Source organism: Daucus carota, chromosome 3, assembly GCF_001625215.2.
Source record: "Daucus carota subsp. sativus chromosome 3, DH1 v3.0, whole genome shotgun sequence".
Taxonomy (NCBI): domain Eukaryota; kingdom Viridiplantae; phylum Streptophyta; class Magnoliopsida; order Apiales; family Apiaceae; genus Daucus; species Daucus carota.
Window position 1 is genome coordinate 31,433,123 of NC_030383.2, and position 22,277 is coordinate 31,455,399.

The following is a 22,277-nucleotide window of genomic DNA, read 5'->3' on the forward strand; positions in this document are numbered from 1 at the left end:
GCTTGAAAGATACATTGCTTTGGGTCATGTGACATAGAACTAATTATTGCCCCCCAAGACCTACCTACAGTTCATTCGTTAATCAAATACCGAATACCATTGGCCCCTGATGTCGGCTACTCAACATTCGGACTCATACCCGTCGGAACGTTTGATCTAAAGATTTCCGGCAGCATGTTAAATTACTGTGTCCTAAAACTTTAGAGTTCCATGAGAAAGGTTGCATCTTTTATCATTCTTAATTCTTAAGTGTTAACATGCTACACTTGTATTTGTATGCAGTGTACATGTCTACATGATAGAATATTAGCATCTACTTTGTGAAACATTAGTCTTTCACAAAATAGAAGGGCAGAGAGATTCTAACGGGTTGACAAGGATGTTAATCAGTAAAAAGTGTAACTAGACAAAAGCTATTTTCTATGAATGTGTCATGTGTGTGTTTCTTGCAAGTTAGAATCCCCTAAAGGTGATTACAACCTAAGCAGAGGCCGGCGGCGAGATGGTCAGTCATTTTTTTAGTTGACGTTTAGAAGAACTCAAAAAACCCTTAATTTCAAGCGAAAGATCCAATATAATTAAAATTTTGCCATTTGTGAACTAGTTGAGATTTGTTTGATGTTCTATAGGATCTGAAAACATAGAGTTATTCCAGAGTACGAGCATCTCCACTAGAGGTTGTCCAATCCTATGTGGCATGGCAACCTTAATTGCCAACCTATTGAAGTTGTATAGTTGCTAAGAGCTTACCAAAACTTGGCAACTTCGCAAAATACTTCTTTTATTTCATTTCATGAGTCATTTGCAATTTAATTCAGGGGAACACAGAGACAACTTTCACATGTAGCTAACTATTAGAGTAGAATGTTGCCAAGCTGATAAAAAATAGAGTGAAAATTAAATATTGATATATATGATGATTTGGCAAGGTTGGCACCTATCTTGACATCCCTTTATTGGAGATGCTTTAATATATCAACCAAGTAAGAAGTCAGATGTCGCTGTCTCCAGAAGGGGAAATTCTTTTCAAGAACAATAGTACCGAAAAGTGTCTTGAACAATCCACTTCATGTAGTTGACATCATATTACCATCCTGGTTTAGACAGGAGTGCTAGTTGTGTAAAATTCAGACCTTGCATTATTTTACATATATAAAATTGCAATCTTAAGAAATAAGAAGACATCAGATCACACCATCTGTTTGTGTAAAGTTGCATCCATATTAAAGAGACTAAAGCAGAAACAAAGGAAAATACAAGGGTCCGGGAAAGAGACTTGACGAGGAAAAAGAATGTTACTTTCTAAATTGAAATTATAGGTATTTTAAACAATGACATTTAAAATTACACTTAAAGGCAGGATAAAATAATTGAAAGATCATATACATATTTTAAGGCTTAACACTTTAACAGATGCAACCTGGGTTGAAGTAAAATCAACATACTATTTACAGCTCTGTCACTGGATGCCATTTTATGCTGCATCCAACACTTCAAGAAATTGGAAAGAAGAGCTTTCATAATGTAAGTAGGCAATATTGGTAACAATAGTTAATTCAAAGGGAATAGAACTCTAAAACAGGAAGAAAAAAAAGTGTAGCATAAGCATACCTGGGTTTCGGAGCTGATGGTACTTTCTGGGCACTAAGAACACAGTCTATTGCCACTGCCAAGTCCCTAAATAGATGCAGCTCGGGTTAAAAACTACAGAAGGCTCAGGATGAGGTTATGAGTTCTATTAATTAAATCTGACCCAATCGAATAAAGAAGAGTACCTTCCTGTAACCGGCACATTGTTGCTTGGCCGTGAATCGTCAAACTGGCCATGATATACAAGCTGAAAGGGTCTACGACCATCCTGTAAGAGCACAAAATAATATGGTTCCATTAATTTTTAAGAATCCCACTGAGAAGAAAGGAGTGATTTATTACTGTTCTGAAATTGGATTTTTTGGGTGAATAAAAAGAGATCATAGCAGAAGATATACCAGACAACAAATCTACAAGGATAGTGAAGATCCTATTTACCTTTTTAAATAGGAAAAACTCTGGCGTACAAACAGCTCCAAATTCTCTCGCGACATCCTGTGACTGCAACAAGTACACTGACTTGTAAACTTATAGCTAAAGCAACACTCATGTGTATGATTTGGGATGGAATACATATTTCAGTTAACATGTAACTAACTCCTAAACTTCACTAACCAAACAAGTTTGACCCTACAAATCAAATAGACATGATTTCATATATATAATGTTGAAACTCATTTAAATCATTAAAAAATCAAACTTTCACCTAGTAGACTTCTTCAGAAACTTTACTGAATTATAAATGTGTTCTGAGATTAACTCGATTCATGTCAAGATCTATAGATTACTATACTCTGAAAATGGCCTACCTCGTCATAGAGATATGGGAACGGGTAGCTATAATGTCTGGCATCTTCAGCCATGAAATCAGGTCCATCCTGTGAGAATCAATGACGAACAAATCATATGACTTCAAATCTTCAATGCAACTCAATCTGAAGCCATGGGAATAGCTCAACCTGTGGATGAGTTTTGATAGAGTTTGAAGATATTGCAACGACCGCAAGCCCCTTCTGCAGCAGACAACAACCATAATAATATGATATTTTATAACTATGTTCATTTTAGTCAATATAATTCATTAATTGCCTGTTCCAAGCAACAAGGCATGCAAATTACGAAGAAACCCAGCTACCTGCATATAAAACTTTGAAAGTTTCACTATAGCTTTTTTCAAGTGTATGACAAAGGGGCAATGGTTGCAAATAAACATCACCTGCACCAAATAAATTTAGTCACACATCAATTATTGGTATCAATTTTGTAAAACTATCAAAGATTTATGTTAAGGTTAATATATTATGTTATCTGAAAATTAAGTCTAGGAGGCCATATGAGGCATTAGAGTACAGCTGAGACCAGAAGAATATTCATAATTATTCCTTATTGGAAAACAACAGTTTATTTAAGATGCGGATACACCTTGCATTACATTGGCATTAGCCGCATTACCATGTTAGGATTTAATTTTGTCAGTCATTACCAAAACTACTGTAAAATCCTCTTCTAATTTGGATGATGAATACAATCTAGTGGATCACGAAAAATGGTCTGGACAACATTTATTTGCGACTCAATGATATTTTTTTTATATCATATTATGAGTATTATCATCAAATAAGGAGGCACAGAGCAAAGGCAATGGAACTTTCTGTGCTGGTAAGAATATAAATTTGAAAGGAACCTTTTCCAAACATGTAGTTCAAAAAAGGAAGTTCAAAAGGAGGTGGCCAGATTTAGCATAGCCAGTTGTTTAATGCGCATGGTAAATTCATATAAATATTTATCATCAATCTCATCTTATTAGGTATCTGTTTCCTTGAGCTTGGGTCAAGTTGGTAATTTTTCTTACATCCCCCTAATCTGCTCTTTTCATTTACTCATGCAGTACATGCGCTATTCTCAAGTTTCAAATAAATCATGACATCAGGGCCATCTCTGAGCATGTGCGGGAGCTGCGGTCCCAAAAATTTAGGGTTCAATTGTAATGAGTTTTTATATTAGATCATATTATGTTATATTATACCTCTTTTGCATAGTCCACATAATTTTTTCAGTCTTCAAACAAAATTTGCATAGGGCCCAATTTTGATGCGTTACTATATTATATTATACATTTTTTGCATAGTCTACATAATTTTTGCACAGTGTTCACCAACTTTTTGCAGAGTGCTCCTTAAATCATAGGGATGTCCTTACATGACATTAATGTAATTGCCTATTCTAAACAATTTGATAGAACAGATTTTTAAGTCGATTAAGCATAGGTCATATTTGTTGTCTATCCATGTCCTTTTCCAATCACATATGTAGCAGGTTACATAAACATCACTCACTAAAGAGAGATAACACATAAAGTTTTGCTTTTACCAGTTCGATACTTAGCCACAACAAAAGTAAGATAACTGGAGCTAACAAAGAAGAACATCTTTAAAGAGTGCTTTGTTTAGATGTAGTAAATTAAAGCATCTCAACAAGATATGTAGCTAGAGAGAAATGATATCCATAGCTGACTAGTTCGCCAAAAATATTCCTCTAACGAAAAGCTCACTAGGCCCAAAAATCAAAAGATATATGTAATTTCACTCAATGTCACTGGCAGTGAACAGTTAGCTTCTGTTTCTAATGCACAAAAAAATAGATTGAAGCACAATTGGCATATACTTTAAAGCACAAAAGATAGCTTAAGCAGATGACTTATCCTGAACACACTCCCCAAACTTGTGGGCTGAAGTGGAACATCAAGGGCAAGACCAATGGTGATGTTAAAATAGGCGGAGTTATCGCTATAATTCAGCAACAAAAAGTGATCTTTTGTGCTAAAATTGCACCATGTCCCTAATGGTTGTTGGGTTTAAATTTTGTTCCCTTAATCGATATTACCACTATCTTCCTAACTTTGTTAGTGAAGTGAAAAAATATAGACCACTTTGCTATACTATATTAAATGTTTAAAGAATAACTAGACAAAATTCATAAAACCATGAAATAATAATCGCTTAAGTGAAATTGTTTAAAGAATGAATAAGTTTGAGTAAACAAAATTACCAATAACGCAGGATGCGAGTCAAAGTCCTCCAATTCCCAGACTTTTCCAGTAAGTGGCTCCGTGAGCTGAATTCCAGTTTGCATAAACATGAAAACAATTGTATAAAGATATTCAGTGTCGAAATGACACGTAAATAAAGAGGACCTGGAATTGCGGAGGTCGAAAACCGAGAGAGACTCCTTTAGACTCCGTTCTGGCAGCTCGAATCGCAAAGCTTCTGTGAATGCGTTGGGGACAAGAAGAAGCGTAACGCTGTGAAGAAAATGAGGCAGTGAATGTGGTTGATAGTGAATGTAGGGAGGCCATTGCTAGACACCCTTTTATTGCATCCAGTAATGCTTTGTTTATACACTAGCACTAGGAGTATATTTTAGTCCTACATGATGATGAATGATGATGAGATATGGTTTCTCCTCGGATCGGAAGTCATCCACGTTGATTCAATACTAAAATATTTTTCCCATCTTTAAATTATTAAATACAATCAATATTTTGTTTTCAACCCAATTTTGCTGACATATTATATTATATTAACAAGTAAATAAAGCTGCGATGAATTTTGATATAAATTAATATTATAATTGCATAAAAATTATTTTGAGTCATCTTGCCGTTAAATATATCATTAATAATAAATTATTATAATTAATATAAAAATTTGTTTAAGTGACCCTACTGTCAAACATAATGGCAATAAAAAATTGAAACCAATATTAATCAATAATTATTATAAAATAATATATTATAATTTTAGATAAGAATTAGTTTGAGGCGCTCTCTTATCAAACACAATACTAATAATAAAACATTATATGATATGGATGGAAGACTCATACCACGGGCATGGAAATATGGAATGCACAACATTTGAAGAGGTATTACTAGTAACGCAACCCCGGTAATATTTTTGTAGGTTTCGGCTCCGCGTTAGGATAAGAAATGCGGTTTATTAGTTTCGATCGCTCTACTTCTAGGATGATTATAAGGCTACTATTTATTTTGTTTGCAAGGATGCTCAGGGGGTGGTAAATCCACACCCTCCAATGAATATTTTTATGACAATCTTTTCATGGATTAATGAAAATTTCATGATTATTTCCCTAATTTTTTAAATTTCTGTACATGCTTGCTTACCATGATTGTTGGATGTATGCTCTATAAATTCTTAATCAAGGCTTATCAAAGCCTATCAAGGCTTATTCAAGACTCATCAAGGTTTATCATAAGCTTGTCAAAGTTTGTCCAAGGTTTATTAATTATATCAAAACTTTTTAAGTTTTATCATAAGCTTGTGAAAGCTTGTCAAGGCTTTCACTCAAGGCTTTCATTCAAGGCTTCTACTCAAGGCTTTCATTCCAGGCTTTCGCGCAAGGCATTCAAGGAAACCCACATGGGGTCAACGCTTACAAGGGACTCCACATGGGGTCAAGGCTAACAGGGAAATCCCACAAGGGTCAAGGCACACTAAGCAAACCCTGGCCGGGTTATCTTCAAGGCAACCCATTACAGGGTTAATTTCAAGGCAACCCATTGCAGGGTTAATTTTGAGGCAACCCCTAGCTGGGATATTTTCAAGGCAACCCATTACAGGGTTAATTTTGAGGCAACCCCTAGCTGGGTTATTTTCAAGGCAACCCATTGTAGGGTTAATTTCGAGGCAACCCCTAGTTGGGTTATTTTCAAGGCAACCCATTGCAGGGTTAATCTGAAGGCAACTCGTTGCAGGTTTAATTTCAAAGCAACCTTATGGCAGGGTTACTTCTATGAAAGCCCCTCAAATATTGGCTACTCAATAAAACTGGGTAGGAAATAATGTGTGTGTGTGTATATAAGAACACCCAACACTTCTTATCATATGCTAAAATCACAATCGGGCTAAAGCTCTTTGGGTTAACACATCATAACTTGGGCTTATGTGTGTAGTTAAGTCATGCAAAAATTATTTATATGGCTATCTCATTATATAATTCAAGTATGATGCATGAGACTTGACAGGATCACGTTTGTGGTTTAGGTTAAATTTCTCTACATATGATTATGTTTTTGGATTGGGACAAGGCTAAGGTTTTTAAGGATACGTATTTAAACTTTATATATAGGAAGGTTGCATGATACATACATACATATATATATATATATACACACACACATATATGATAAGTGTCAACGTGCTTAGAATATGGTCATTTGCTTAACTATGAACGTGGTGCAACTCCAAGGAATAAAATCCCAAGGACTGCAGCCTCAAGGGTGAAGCCTATAAGGCGTATCACGATCTCTTACCTGACGTGGCTGCATGCCGGAGTCTTTTCTACCTGCAAACATGATTACATGACATATATATATATATGTTTGTGTGTGTGTGTATATATACACATAGGTATATGCATATGTATATATACATATGTGTGTATATGTATATACACATATATTGTTAGATATAATTGATGATTACTAATGTTCTTAAAGTTTGTTTTAGAACAGGAGTGATCAGAGTTTAAGCTGGAAGCTGATCAGAGTTTGATGAAGCTGATCAGAGTTTAGTAAAGTCTGACCAGAGTTTGATAAAGTCTGATCAGAGTTTACATAGTCAAGACTCGTCAGAGTTTACACGTGGAAAGAGCTCAGAAGCGGATATACTTCAAGGAAGGATAGAAGCGAAGGAGTGATTTGCTGACTATGGAAACTAAACAGAAAACTGTAGCAATCTTTGATTGATAGAATACATAGCTGATTTATAGGATATCAAATCAGAGATTGATTTTGTAACTGTGTCTATATAAACACAGATTAGGGTTACTCTATATGAGTTGAGTTATCGAGTACATTGAAAAGAACCCTAGCAGCTCTTAGTGATACAATATAAATCACTGAGAGAGTTTTTGTAACCATTCAAGCTTTGTGAATAAGAGTTTATTGATTTCAACCTCTTATATTGTCATTCTGTTTTACTGATTGTGTTCACTATATCATCTTATATAGTGAGTTTATAGGACCTAACAAGTGGTATCAGAGCCAGCTCTGTTAAGATTACTACAGTGAGATCTTAATCACAATCATGTCTGAAAAATCACAAGCTTCATCCTTTAGAGTTCCAATCCTTAAGGCATCTGAATATCCAGTCTGGAAAGAGAGAATGATCATATTCTTAGACTCTGTTGATCCAGAATACCTTGACAGGATCTATGATGGACCACATATGCCCACCAAGCTCTCTGTTGGGCTTGCTGATGAACCTCAGAAGATGGTTCCAAAAGAAAAGAAAGATTATACCCCTGAGGACATCCTGTCAATTGGTAAAGACTCCAAGGTGAAACACCTTCTGCACAGTGCCCTTGATAATGCAATGTCTAATAGGGTGATTGGGTGCAAAACTGCTAAACAAATCTGGGATGCTCTGGAAACCAGATGTCAGGGAACTCAGGCCATAAAGAAAAATAGAAAAACAATCCTTACACAGGAGTATGAGCACTTTGACTCAAAGTCTGGTGAGTCCTTGACAGATCTGTATGACAGATTTGTCAAACTGCTGAATGACTTATCTCTGGTGAACAAGGAATATGATCTTGAAGACTCAAACCTCAAATTCCTTCTGGCTCTTCCTGAAAAGTGGGATTTGAAAGTCACCACAATAAGAGACAATCTTGATCTTGGAGAAATGTCTCTTGATGATGTTTTTGGAAGACTGAAGACCCATGAACTTGAGATGGAGCAAAGAAGCAAACGTCATGGAGGCAAATCAAAGTCTGTTGCTCTGAAAGTTCAAGAGGAAGCTGCTAAGAGCAAAGGAAAAGCTCATGTCACAAAGTCTGACATTGAGTCATCAAACTCTGATGACTCAAACTCTGATGTCTCAGACTCTGATGACAGTGATGGTGAAATGATGCAGTTAGCAGCATTTATGATAAGAAGAACTTCAAGAAGAATGAGGGCAAGGAAGGGAAAGCTGGAAAAGCTGACAAGTATACCTGTTTCAACTGTGGTGAAAAGGGTCACTTTGCATCTGAATGCAAGAAAGCCAAGAAGGAAAAAGAAAAAGCCTTTATCACCAAGAAAGGAAACTGGACAGATACATCTGATTCAGAAGAAGAAGTCAATTATGCTCTGATGGCAAACACTGACAACAACTCTGAATCTACTGCAAAGGTACCTCATTCTACTCTTGCCTTTGATACTGAAGATATAACTGAGTTAAGATTGTTTCTTAAAACTTTGCATATCAGCTTTAGAGATCAGACTTTAGAAAATGAAAGATTAAAATCTGAAACTCTAAGTGTAAAGAAAAGGAATGATTATCTAGAAAAAGAATTAGTTCAGATGTTGGAAGTTCAGAAAGAAAGAGATGATGCTGTCATTGTCAAAGATGAATTATTAAAAAGGTATGCATCTCTTCAATCAGAACTTGCTAAGGAAAGGGAGATCATTAAGACATGGACTAATTCAGGCAAAACTACTCAGGATATCTTAGGTAGTGGAAACTGGAAGAAGGGACTAGGTTACACTGATAACTCAGAAGCTGAGTCATCAAAAAACAGAGTTTGTTAAAACTCAAAAACCTAAGGTTAAACCTGTTAAATTTGTTGCTGAATCCTCTAAGTCTAAACAGAGTAGACTAGAATCAGAGATTAACAACAATTTAAAAACTGTTAAGCCCAAACAGGTTAACATAGGACTGATGACTCAGAAACAGCTTAAGCATAAGCTTAAAGAGGTAAAGTCTGATAGCAAAGACAAGGAGCCTAGGAAAAATAGAAATGGCAAGGTTGGAATAGACAAGAGTAATAACTACATGCCTGTTCCAAATGCACCTAGGAAGACATGCCATAACTGTGGAAATACTAATCATCTTGCTAATTTTTGCAGGAAGAACAAAGACATTAACTCCTTACCTACAAAGTCTGGAGTTAGAAAAAGTAGTATTAGATATAAACCACAAGATCCATGTTTTCATTGTGGTAGTTTATGGCATTCTATTTATACTTGCAAAGAATATCATAGTTTGTATTATGATTATTATCAATTGAAACCTTCTTTGAAGAAGATTAATAAAAGCTCTGCAAGTACAAAATCTGTTTCAAGTACAAACTCTGATCCAAAGTCTGTTAGCTCAAACTCTGATAAAAATAATTCCGCTGCAAAAGCTAACAAACTTAATAAGGCCAAAGGATCCAAGCAAGTCTGGGTCCTTAAAACTAACAATTAGTGGTCTTTGTGATTGCAGGGCAACAGGAAGAATATTCTAGTCTTGGACAGTGGATGTTCAAGACACATGACTGAAAATAAGGCCCTGCTGTCAGAGTTTGTGGAGAAAGCTGGCCCAACTGTTTCTTATGGAGATGGCAACATAGGAAGGACTCTGGGATATGGCAACATCAATCTTGGAAATGTCATCATATCAAATGTAGCTCTTGTTCAAGGGCTAAAGCACAATTTACTCTCTGTCAGTCAGATCTGTGACAGAGGATATCATGTTGATTTCTATGAAGAACACAGTGAGATAGTAAGCAAGTCAACAGGCAAGGTGGCAGTGATTGCTCACAGACATGGAAATATTTATGAAATCCACCTGCCTACAAACTCTGAAGGAAAAGCAATTTGCTTATCTACAAGAATCTCTGCAGAAGAAAGTTGGAAGTGGCATAAGAAGCTCTCACACCTGAATTTCAACTCCATAAATGAGCTTATAAAGAAAAAGCTTGTGAGAGGACTCCCTGAATCACTACTCACATCTGATGGATTATGTGATTCATGTCAAAAGGCCAAGCAGAGAAAGACATCCTTCAAGAGTAAGACTGAATTCTCAATAAAGAAACCATATCATCTTCTACATGTTGATCTATTTGGACCAGTTAATGTACCATCCATTGCAAGGAAGAAATATGCTCTTGTTATTGTTGATGAGTATACCAGATACACTTGGGTATATTTTCTTCACTCTAAAGATGAAACAGCCTTGCATCTGATGGATCATGTGAAACAACTGGATCATGGATCTGAAGACAAAGTGAAGATCATTAGAAGTGATAATGGAACTGAGTTCAGAAATTCAACAATGGAAGAGTTCTGCAAAGAAAGAGGTGTAGTGCAACAATTTTCTGCACCTGGTACACCACAGCAAAATGGTGTAGTTGAGAGGAAAAACAGGACTCTTATAGAAGCTGCCAGAACTATGCTTGATGAGGCTAAACTACCTACTTATTTCTGGGCAGAAGCTGTTCAAACAGCTTGTTTCACTCAAAATGCAACACTGATTAATAAGCATGGCAAGACCCCATATGAGATGGTGAGGAAAAAGAAGCCAAATCTGAAGTACTTTCATATATTTGGGTGCAAATGCTTTGTATTGAAGACTCATCCAGAACAGCTTACCAAGTTTGATTTAAAAGCTGATGAAGGCATTTTTGTAGGTTATCCTCTGATAACAAAGGCCTTCAGAGTCTACAATCTAAGAACCAAGGTGATCATGGAATCCATACATGTGTCATTTGATGACAAAAGAATTATGGGTTTAGCAGATATGGATGGTCATGAAAAACTGCATTTTGAAAATGAAGAAATATTCTCTGATTCAACAAACTCTGATGAACAGTCAAACTCTGACTGTGAGCAAAATTCAGCAAACTCTGGTGAAAACTTACAGGTTCATGATGATGAAGCAAATGTTGAGGGGGAGCATCAGAATGTTTCAGACTCTAGCTCATCAGAGAATGCTGACTCAAACTCATCAGAGAATACTGATTCAAACTCTGATAGCACAAATTTAGGGGGAGCTACAGAGAATGATCAACAGAATCAAGAGAGCATGGATCAAGGGGGAGGATCCAATAATGAGAATGGCCAACTTCCACATGCTAGGAAATGGACAAAATCTCATACACCTGATTTAATAATTGGAGATCCAGAAGCAGGTGTGCAAACAAGGACAGCTACAGCAAATGAGTGTTTACATCATTGCTTTCTGTCACAAACAGAACCTAAGAAAGTGGAGGAAGCTCTTCAAGATGCTGACTGGATTCAAGCAATGCAAGAGGAGCTAAATGAGTTTGAGAGAAACAAAGTGTGGACCCTAGTACCAAGACCTAAAGATAGATCCATAGTTGGTACAAAATGGGGTTTCAGAAACAAAACTGACAGTGAGGGTGTCATAACAAGGAATAAAGCAAGGCTTGTGGCAAAAGGGTATTCACAACACAAGGTATTGATTATGATGAGACATTTGCTCCAGTTGCAAGATTGGAGGCAATTAGAATCTTTCTGGCCTATGCTGCTCACAAGAAATTCAAGGTATTTCAGATGGATGTCAAAAGTGCTTTTCTAAATGGGAAACTGGATGAGGAGGTATATGTTGAACAACCTCCAGGCTTTGTGGATCCAAAGCATCCAGACTATGTCTATAGATTGGACAAGGCACTTTATGGACTAAAGCAGGCTCCAAGAGCATGGTATGAAACTCTGGCTCAATTTCTTCTTGAAAGTGGATTTACTAGAGGTACCATAGATAAAACCCTGTTTTATTTGAAACATGGTAATGATCTGCTTTTAGTTCAAATCTATGTTGATGACATTATTTTTTGCTCCACTAATGCTAAACTCTGTCAAAGATTTGCCAAGCTCATGCAGTCTAGGTACCAAATGAGCATGATGGGGGAACTCAGTTATTTTCTGGGTTTACAAGTTAAACAGACTGAAGATGGGATTTTTATAAATCAAGCCAAGTATACCAGAAATCTTTTGAAGAAATTTGGTATGCAAGACAGTTCAGCTGCAACTACTCCTATGGCAACAGCAACCAAACTAGACAAAGATACTGGTGCATCAGTGGATATCACAAACTATAGAGGAATGATTGGATCTTTGCTTTATCTGACTGCAAGTAGACCAGACATCATGTATGCCACATGTCTATATGCAAGATTTCAGGCAGATCCAAGAGAGCCTCATCTGATTGCAGTAAAGAGGATATTCAGATATCTCAAGGGAACCACATCATTGGGATTATGGTATCCTAGAGAATCAGATTTTAGTCTAATTGGATACTCTGATGCAGATTTTGCAGGTTGCAAAATTGACAGGAAAAGCACAAGTGGGAGCTGTCAATTTCTAGGTGGTCGACTTGTTTCTTGGTACAGCAAGAAGCAAAAGTCAATATCAACATCAACAGCAGAGTCGGAGTATATAGCTGCAGGCAGCTGCTGTGCTCAAATTCTTTGGATGAAGAATCAATTGTTAGACTATGGGTTATCCTTTTCTAAAATTCCTATTTATTGTGATAACCAAAGTGCTATTGCTATGATAGGAAACCCAGTTCAACATTCTCTGACAAAGCACATCAGTGTAAGATATCATTTTATAAGGGAGCATGTGGAGGAAGGAACCATTGAACTTCACTTTGTTCCTACTGAACAGCAGCTAGCAGACATATTCACCAAACCACTAAGTGAAGCAACCTTCACTAGGCTGGTGAATGAGCTAGGAATGATATCAGGAACTGAGTAAACATAATGGTCAGATCTTTCAAAATTAAATTGTCAATTTACCATATGTATTGCTCACACATTTGCCATGATATACTCTGATTGTTAAAATCTGATGACATTCTCTGATGATATACTCTGTTTGCTATACTCTGATTGACATTCTTTGACGTCATTCTCTGACGATATTCTCTGATGTTTGTAAACTCTGAATCTTGATAAATGATCTCATTTTTTTTCTCTGAGACAAATAACCTGTGAAGATACTATGAAGCATGATCTGAATTAGTAATCATGAATCTCAGTTAAGTTCTTTAATCCTGATCTCAATTTTGTGCTACAATTTGACACTATATGCATGTTAATGTCATTGAGACTCTATTACTTCACATATCTTAATTATAAGTGAGACTGATTAATTTGAATTTTCTCTCATCAATTAGACAGTAATTATAAACTCTGATGTTTTTGTTACCTATACACACCCCTGCAAATAAGCATGGTACTCCTTTGAGATCTTAGATGTCTATATGACAGTGACTGGGAAGACCCAAACATTTACTGGTATTAAGTAATTGCCAAGATTTTATAATCTATGGTGACCAGTCACAATCTCTGATTACTGGAGAAATACTGTTGCAAAAATTTATTTAAAGGTCGTGATTCATTTACACTGAAAAGCGTCCTTGGAAAAAAAAAAAAAGGGGGTTAGTTTATTTTATATATTTCTCCATCAGAGTATGTCTGTTGTCTATGTCTTGAGAGTTTAAATAAATTATTTTTGTCTACCTTATAATTACGAAATTGTGAAATTCTCTAGTCTCTGATTTAATATGTTAAATCACACACATTATTTCACAAGCACATTATTGAGCTATGGATTTTATGACAAACTCTGATTTTTCGAGGAATTTTCTATAAATTATGTCTTTATTCTGAGGTATTAAGAATTAATTTTCTTTGATTTAAATCTCAGAGTTTAAAATTCGAGGGATTTGATCTTGATTTTTTTTAAATCTTGTACATTTCAGGAGTTCAAATATTCAGAGAATGTGAAGAGAGTATTCCAAACGGATGTATTATTAGTGGGTTTACATGAAAAACATTTTAATAGGAGAACGTGTAATCAGCATTTATAACTGCACATGTTTTACTGCACTCATGATTATTACTCTCTTTTCTCCATGCCACTAACTCTCATTTACCAGTTAAAATCTGACAGGTGTCCAAGTGAACAAAGAGCCCAAGCGTGTACAGCTAAACAAAATCTGAAGAGTTTATCACATCAGATTTTATTGCTTGTTATTCACTTATACACTTAATCTTTACACACACTCTCTTAACAAACTCTTACGCTTTTCTCTCTGAAATTCAAATCTTCTCCTACACACTTTCTCAAACACCTTCATTCACAAACTCTGTTCTAATGGCGACCTCAGCTTTTACCTTTGCAGGTGTGGAATTCGTTCCCAACAACCATGCTGCCATTCTCAATACTGCCGATGCTCCAAGGGATTATCATCCCATCCAACAATTTTTGGCACAGAGTGCCCTTGCTAATTCCCTTACAGCTCCTGCCAGACTCTCAGGAAGCCAAATCATTACTTTCTGGAGAATAGGGCATTATGACAATGGTGGTGAAGCTGGGTCACCATCCATTGTATTTGAGTATGACGGAGCGCAGTATGCTGTCACTCCGGCCACCGTCCGAGCAGCACTCAACCTGCCAGAGCATGCTGCTTACATTACCAATGGAGATGCAAATCTCAGAACTATGATGATTGATTTGGGCTACTACGACTCTCTGGATAAATTGGGTCAATTAAAGCGTCCAGGACTAAGGAAGGAGTGGAGCTTTTTCTTTGATTGCATTACCAGGGCTTTCCAGAAGAAATCTACAAACTGGGATGCTATTCCAATGGACATGCTACAGATTGGGTATTCTCTGATCTATTCTACTAATTTCGATTTTGGTAGATTAGTGATTAGAAATATTGGTGAAAGAATGCATGAAAATCGTAAGATTATATATTTTTCACGATTTTGCCAATTGCTGTTTAATGCCACTGTTGGAGAAGTGGATTTTGATGCTGCAGATGAGATCAAACCTTTTAAACTTCATAAAAGGGTTTTCAAAGATCTCATATCTAAAGATGAGAAGAGACCAGTTCTCAGGCCTCTACAAATTCCAGCTCCATTAAGAGCTAGGCTGAATATGCCTCAAGCACCACAACTCCAACCACAACATCCAGTTTCTCCCACAGTCACCAGAAAACCCAGATCATCAACACCTAAACCATCAAAGTCTACAAAATCTGATGCCCCTTCTACTAAGCAGACCAGAACCTCTGTTGCTACACAAGTTCTGAAGACAAAGTCTGATAAACCAGCAAACTCTGATGCTGTAAACTCTGATGCTGTAAACACTGATCGTGTAAACTCTGAAGCTGCTTCTCCTCAAAAGCAGAAAAGAAGGAGACTGGTTGCAGCCTATGATTATGATGATCTTGAACCTGCACATGCTGTAAACTCTGAACCTTCTCCTACAACAAACTCTGAACCTGTTCAGACCAGTCCTCAGCCAAAGACAACTAGATTCAAAAGAAGGGCTAACAAGCCTAAGAGGGCAAAGGTACTCATAACAGAGATCACAGATTTTACTCTTGAGGAAGAGCAGGCACCATCTACTACACTTCCAGAATCTTCTCAAGCTCTGATGGTACATCCTCTTCAGGCTGTTCCACTCTCAACTACTACAGCATCTTCTACTTCATCTGAAGTAGATGAGGAGATTATATGCAAGGAGCAAGCTACAGCTGAAGCTGAGACTACTGTGTCTGATTCTCAAATCCCAGTATCTGATCATGGACCTTCCACTCCAATTCCTCTTTCTCCAATGAAAATTCCTGAGGGTGCCATTGTTCATGATACAGCTCCAGAAAACTACAAGTCAGATGTTGTAGTTGAGGAATCTGATAAGGTAGCATTGGAAGCACTGGAGTCCCTTGCTAAGGCTGGTGAAGAGCCTAGCAAATCAACAGCTGATGATCAAGAAAAATCTGTTCAAGATCCTGTTGAGAAAGTTGCTAATCCTGCATCTGATAATGATGAGGACGATGACAGTTCAGATGATGACAATGATAAAAATGATGATGAAGTTCCTCTGTCACATCTACAACAAAAGTGGGAGTCTACCAGCCAATATAATGCCAGGCTGCAAACTCTGAACACAAACTCTGAGCCACTTCCCAGGGATCTTCAGGTTGATCCACCAAATGAGGTATGGGATAAACTCTGGCTGAGCCACCAGCATTCTCTGGAGCCAACAAAAGCTGAAGATTTTCTATCTATGGCAGAGAATAAAATCACAAACTCTGATGTCATGTCCAGCCTCAGGGCTACAGTTCTTTATCTAAAGACATTTCATCTTGCTCAAGCTCAGACATCTAAGTCTATAGATGGTCTCAGAACAGAGGTAGCTAGTCTCAAGGAAACTCAAACTATGGAGAAGAAAAGGACTCTACTACCTCTGAAAGATGATGTTAAGAAGCTGGTGTCTGCAAATGAATCTCTGGAAAAGAGGATGACTACCATTGAGTCTACTCAAGAGAAAATGTCCAAGCAGCTGGAAGCCATCCAATCTTCACTTTCTCTGATCACATCAATTCTGATTCCTGATGAGGATGATGTCAAAAAGGGGGAGAGAGTAGCTAAAGTCAAATGCAAGACTACTTCTCAAACTCTGAAGAGAAAGAAGAAGGATGATGATGATGATGATGATGTGGATGACTTCACAAAGCACAAGAGATTTCAAGCAGGAACTGGTGGAAGAGTTTCAAACTCTGATAGTTCAAAATCTAAGCAAAAGTCTGTTCCAGTGCCAACACATAATGTCACATCTGGATCAAAGTAAAGACCAGTGGCTGGATCAGATAGACCATTGACTGATGAAGAACTTGCTAGATTGATTTTTGAACAAGAAAATCCAGAAGCCAAATTGGATTTGGAGTTGATTGCCGCAGAGGAAGCTGAGCTGAAGAAAGAACATGTTGAAGCTATAAACTCTGGAAAGATCCAAAAGCCTGCAAAATCAACTACCAAGCCAAAAGAAAAAGGGATATTGATCAAGGAAGCTACTGTTGCTGATCAGAGTTTACCAGTCAAAAAGGTATACTCTGAAGATGAGCATACATCCAAGGGAAAAAGCAAAGTAGATGAACACCTTGAAAAAGGATTAATTAAGAAGAAGCCTACAACCTCTGACAAGGCTCAAGTTGTAAAGGAAAAGAAATCAGAAGCTGCAATCTCTGACAAAGCTCATGTTGCAGAATCACAAAAAGGAAAATTAACCTCTGACACAGCTCAAGTTAATAAGGAAGCAAAGAAAGACACAACCTCTGACAAAGCTCAAGCTGTGTTCAAACCAACAACTACTCCATTGCCAGGATTTGCAAAGCCAAGTCTGATGACTGAGATAAACTTTGAAAAGGGCTCAATTCAACCAATCTCTCATCGTAAAGCAGGAAGAGATAAAGGAGGGCTGGGATCTAAATATGAAAAATTTGATCAGAGTATAGGATCAATGTCAACAGACCCCTCATCTCTCTGTGCTCCCAAGACTGGAGCATTGCAAGAAAGAATGGACAAACTGGATTCAGTCCAACTGGTGAAGAATGACAGAGGAGATAACATTCTTATCTACTTCATGTCTGATGGAACAGTGTTTAGAGTAATTGAAGCTGATCTCTATGCTAAACACTGGGAGGAATTGAGATATGTCTCACACATATTTCTAGTAAAGAACAAGTCATGTCAACACATCTCCAATCTGCTCAAAGATCAAATCAGAAGAAAGATGGGTATTACAGGAAACAAAAATGCTGGACCTTTCATTCCTAAATACTTTAATCATCAAGGAAAGCTGGTTGAGATGAAGAAAAATTCAGCAAAAATAGTAACAATAGCTGGAATCAGAACACTTGCATTTAATGAAGAGTCTGATAAAGCTTACAATATAAGGGTGGATAGAGACTTGAGAAGAAATAAAATATATGATCTCAGAGCTGCAATTTATCAAACTGGAGTTTCAGATCCAGAGCTAAGAGAGATCAAGAGACAAATGATTACAGTACTTGAAGAAGCTGAAAGAGAACTCCTCAAAGGATATCTAAAGACAGCTCATGGTGTCTATGAAGCTAGGGAGTAAAGTATCTGTAAGTTTTAAAAGTTTTCTGTTATATAGTTAAACTCTGTTGCATTTGACTTAACTGTTTTGACATCATCAATTATCTGTTAAACTTGCACATAACATATTTATGCACAAGTTGGGGGAGATTGTTAGATATAATTGATGATTACTAATGTTCTTAAAGTTTGTTTTAGAACAGGAGTGATCAGAGTTTAAGCTGGAAGCTGATCAGAGTTTGATGAAGCTGATCAGAGTTTAGTAAAGTCTGACCAGAGTTTGATAAAGTCTGATCAGAGTTTACATAGTCAAGACTCGTCAGAGTTTACACGTGGAAAGAGCTCAGAAGCGGATATACTTCAAGGAAGGATAGAAGCGGAGGAGTGATTTGCTGACTATGGAAACTAAACAGAAAACTGTAGCAATCTTTGATTGATAGAATACATAGCTGATTTATAGGATATCAAATCAGAGATTGATTTTGTAACTGTGTCTATATAAACACAGATTAGGGTTACTCTATATGAGTTGAGTTATCGAGTATATTGAAAAGAACCCTAGCAGCTCTTAGTGATACAATATAAATCACTGAGAGAGTTTTTGTAACCATTCAAGCTTTGTGAATAAGAGTTTATTGATTTCAACCTCTTATATTGTCATTCTGTTTTATTGATTGTGTTCACTATATCATCTTATATAGTGAGTTTATAGGACCTAACATATGCATTTTCTTGTTCAGCATCACACCTAGGCGTGAGCAAAACCGAACCGAAACCGAAAAACTGAACCAAACTGGACAATTTCGGTTCGGTTCGGTTTGGGTTTTTCAAAAAGTTCGGTTAGTTCGGTTTTTCGGTTTGAATCGAATAATATATCGGTTCGGTTCGGTTTTTCATATCCTATTTTGGTTTAAACCGAAAAAACCGAAATTTATTTTACATTTAAAAAATATATATTTTATATACATATTACATACAGCCAGATCCCAGTAGCGTACTCAGCTGATAACACTTAACCTAATTCTAGCCGCAAGAGCACACTCTTCTTCACCTCTTCACAAATCACACGAATCACACGAGCACAGAAGATCACTTTTAATTCACACGAACATCAGCTGCATCAACTCTTTAAATCGATACATATCCTCCAGGTTTGGATTCTCTTCGATTTGTTTTGACATATTAGCTTCGATTTCAGTATCTCTTCTTCGATTTGAACATCTCTTAAGCATCTTTTGAGTTTCTATTTCAGTTAGCTTACAGATTAGTCCCAGAATGAGATTACTGAGAATCTGGATTGGAACTTGGAAGCATATCTTATTTACATTTTGATTTGCTAGTCGAGTAGTTGGCTTAGTTTTAAATTTCAAACTATTCAACTTGTTCCAATTTTCTGAATTCAAGCTTTAGGCTTTGTAATATACTGATTTCTGATTCTGATTGTCATAATTTATGTATGAAATGAATGTGTTAAATTGTGAAGTCGCTGAGATTTATAGACTTTTATTTGTAATACAGGTTTTTAAAAACTTAAAAAAAATTCGGTTTTTTTAAACCGAAATCGAAACCGAAATAATTCGGTTGGTTCGGTTCGGTTTAATATAATGGTTCGGTTTGGTTCGGTTTGCAAAAAAACAGTAATTCGGTTTTCGGTTATTTCGGTTCGGTTCGGTTTTGAACCGAACCGACCGAATGCTCAGCCCTAATCACACCACTCCCTCGGTAATTTTTTTATGACATAATACACCATCTTCTCAGTCGGATCTTCCACGTAAAATACTTGTTGCACCTGGGATGCAATGACATAATATTCTGATCTGCAGATGGTCTTCTTAAAATTCACCTTGGTAAGACCATATGGATCCTTATCTTCTTGGTACCAAGTGCACCTGAAAAGAACCACTACAAAAACTCCCCAGTAATCAACTTTAACAATCTCTTCAACTGATCCATAGTAATTGACAGCCCCGACTTTTGGATTATCATCTTTCGAACATGCAAAACTTGTCGTTTCAGCAGTCAAAAATACACTGCTGTTTTGGGTTGTGCATTTTGAATCTCTGCTCTTCGTGTGAAAACGATATCCATTTAGCACGTAGCCACTGAACCTCCTGGCCATTCGATTAGGACCCAAAGCAAGGACACGTAAATCAGATGAAGCTTCCACCCTTTTTCCCACCACCTCTGTTAACCACTTCCAGAAATCTTCAGAGTGTGCTTGCTCTTTCTTGTATTTTTTTGATTTTGAATGAGCTTCCACTAACGCACAGTGATCCCTAAGAAAATATTAGGTGAACAATTAATTCAAATAGTTTAAGAGGAAAACAAGTTCATACATACTAGTACTCGACAAATGAAGGATGGAGTAAATAACTTACTCAATCAATGTCTCAATTTCTTATTACTGCAATTGAAAAGAATGTAAGTATGACTAGCTTTCCAAACTGAATCTTCTAACTGAATAACTTTGCCATCTTTATTCTTTCTGCCTCCAATATGATATTCCGCATTTGTTGGACATTTTGAAAAATCAGTCAATGGTTCACCACCCAAAAACCTTGAACAGAATGTAACGCACTCATCTGCCAAATAGCCTTCTGCAATTGAAACTTCTGGTCTGGACCTATTACGGACATAATTTTTCAATTTACAAAGATATCGCTCAACAGGATACATGCAGCGAAGGTGCTCGGGTCCACCATATTCAATCTCTCTACACAAATGAACGGGGAGGTGGCACCATGACATCAAAAAAGGCAGGTGGGAAAATTATCTCAAATTCACATAAGATGTTGACAATTTCGTCTTGCAGCCTCCGGATATCATCCAAGTGAATGGCCTTACTCCATAAACCTCGAAGAAATGCGCTAAATTTTATCAGCGGCTTCACAACATTAGCTTTGACTGATTTCTTCACAGCAAATTGCAACAAGTAATGAAGTATGTTCGCACAAAATCACGCAAGTGTACGTGGTCACAAGTAATATAGAATATTATTCAAGTTCGTACCCACAGAGACTGGTGTATTCAGAAATATGCACTTATGCACCAATGTATGATTATTATTCAATGCTTGGACAAGTATCAAATTGGGTTTTGGTTTTCTACTTAACTAATCCTAATTGAATTATGAAACTGAAAATTATCAACTAAGAGAATACGATTTACTAATGAGAATAAAACATGGGATTCTAGCTTCATTAACAACTTCATTCAGAGTTCTACCTTATTCAATGGTAATGGTTGATAACTAATCAGATAACACGAAACTGATACACGCTAACTGTCGTTATACGTGCACCATACTGCTACACATCCACAATTAAGATAGAAGGTAAACAGACACCAATTATGCTTAGACCCTATATGTCTATAGAATTTGAAAACATAATGGTTGAAGAGCAAGTTATCTATCAAGATTACATAGGGCGATGCAAGATGGGTAAAATCACATCACAAGTCATGTTATCGAACACGAAACCTATGCTCGCATGGCAAGTTCTAAATCAATATATTCACTGTCGCTTCAATAAAGATTAACAAGCAATCTTAGATGTTAGCTACGCATCCAAGACGAATAAGCACAACCAATACGAGGAAATCAAACCATCACATATAAACAAGACAAATTAACTACTGAAATTCATCGATAAATCCGCTAAAATCCCATGACAATGATTAGTTCATAATCGAACTTCTCATCATCATGGGTTCGAATGTAAACATGGTACTGAATAGTCTAAACAATATCAAAAGAGTAATTTAAGAGTTTCGAAACAAATCCGAGACGAGCATCCAAAAGTATCGCCTAATTGGAAGAAGACAAAAGAAAACTATGAATCTAGATCTTCCCCGTAGCCGTCACGTGCTCCTTAGAATGTTTCTAGGTTATCTTTTAAGTCCCCCAAGTCCTCCTTTTAGTTTCCCAGCAAACGGGCCTTTAAACGGATCAAAAACGGGCAAATCGGGCCAAAATTCCC

The 22,277-nt window shown here is 36.8% G+C and overlaps 1 protein-coding gene across 2 annotated transcripts; it reads right to left on the reverse strand.

The window, feature by feature from the left end:
- Positions 1-1,276: 1,276 nt before the first annotated feature.
- Positions 1,277-5,084, reverse strand: LOC108213189 (uncharacterized). 2 transcript variants are annotated; one of them, XM_017384959.2, is made up of 9 exons: positions 4,784-5,084; positions 4,639-4,704; positions 2,726-2,806; positions 2,550-2,603; positions 2,400-2,468; positions 2,029-2,091; positions 1,776-1,858; positions 1,612-1,677; positions 1,277-1,491 (listed from the first exon to the last, which is right to left on the reverse strand). In XM_017384959.2, the coding sequence occupies exons 1-9, from the start codon at positions 4,943-4,945 to the stop codon at positions 1,449-1,451; spliced, it is 687 nt and encodes a 228-aa protein (XP_017240448.1). In that variant the 5' UTR covers positions 4,946-5,084; the 3' UTR covers positions 1,277-1,448. The 2 variants fall into 2 exon arrangements, with proteins under 2 accessions (XP_017240448.1, XP_017240449.1); XM_017384960.2 differs by having other exon boundaries at positions 2,550-2,600; positions 4,784-5,058.
- Between the last annotated feature and the right edge of the window lie 17,193 nt (positions 5,085-22,277).

Coding starts and splice junctions, on each gene's coding strand:
- LOC108213189 (XM_017384959.2), bottom strand. CDS start 4,945: ATGGCCTCCCTACATTCACTATCAACCACATTCACTGCCTCATTTTCT. Junction 2,807..4,638: donor ACTCGCATCCTGCGTTATTG/GTAATTTTGTTT, acceptor TATTTGGTGCAG/GTGATGTTTATTTGCAACCA. Junction 1,492..1,611: donor CCATCAGCTCCGAAACCCAG/GTATGCTTATGC, acceptor AATTTCTTGAAG/TGTTGGATGCAGCATAAAAT.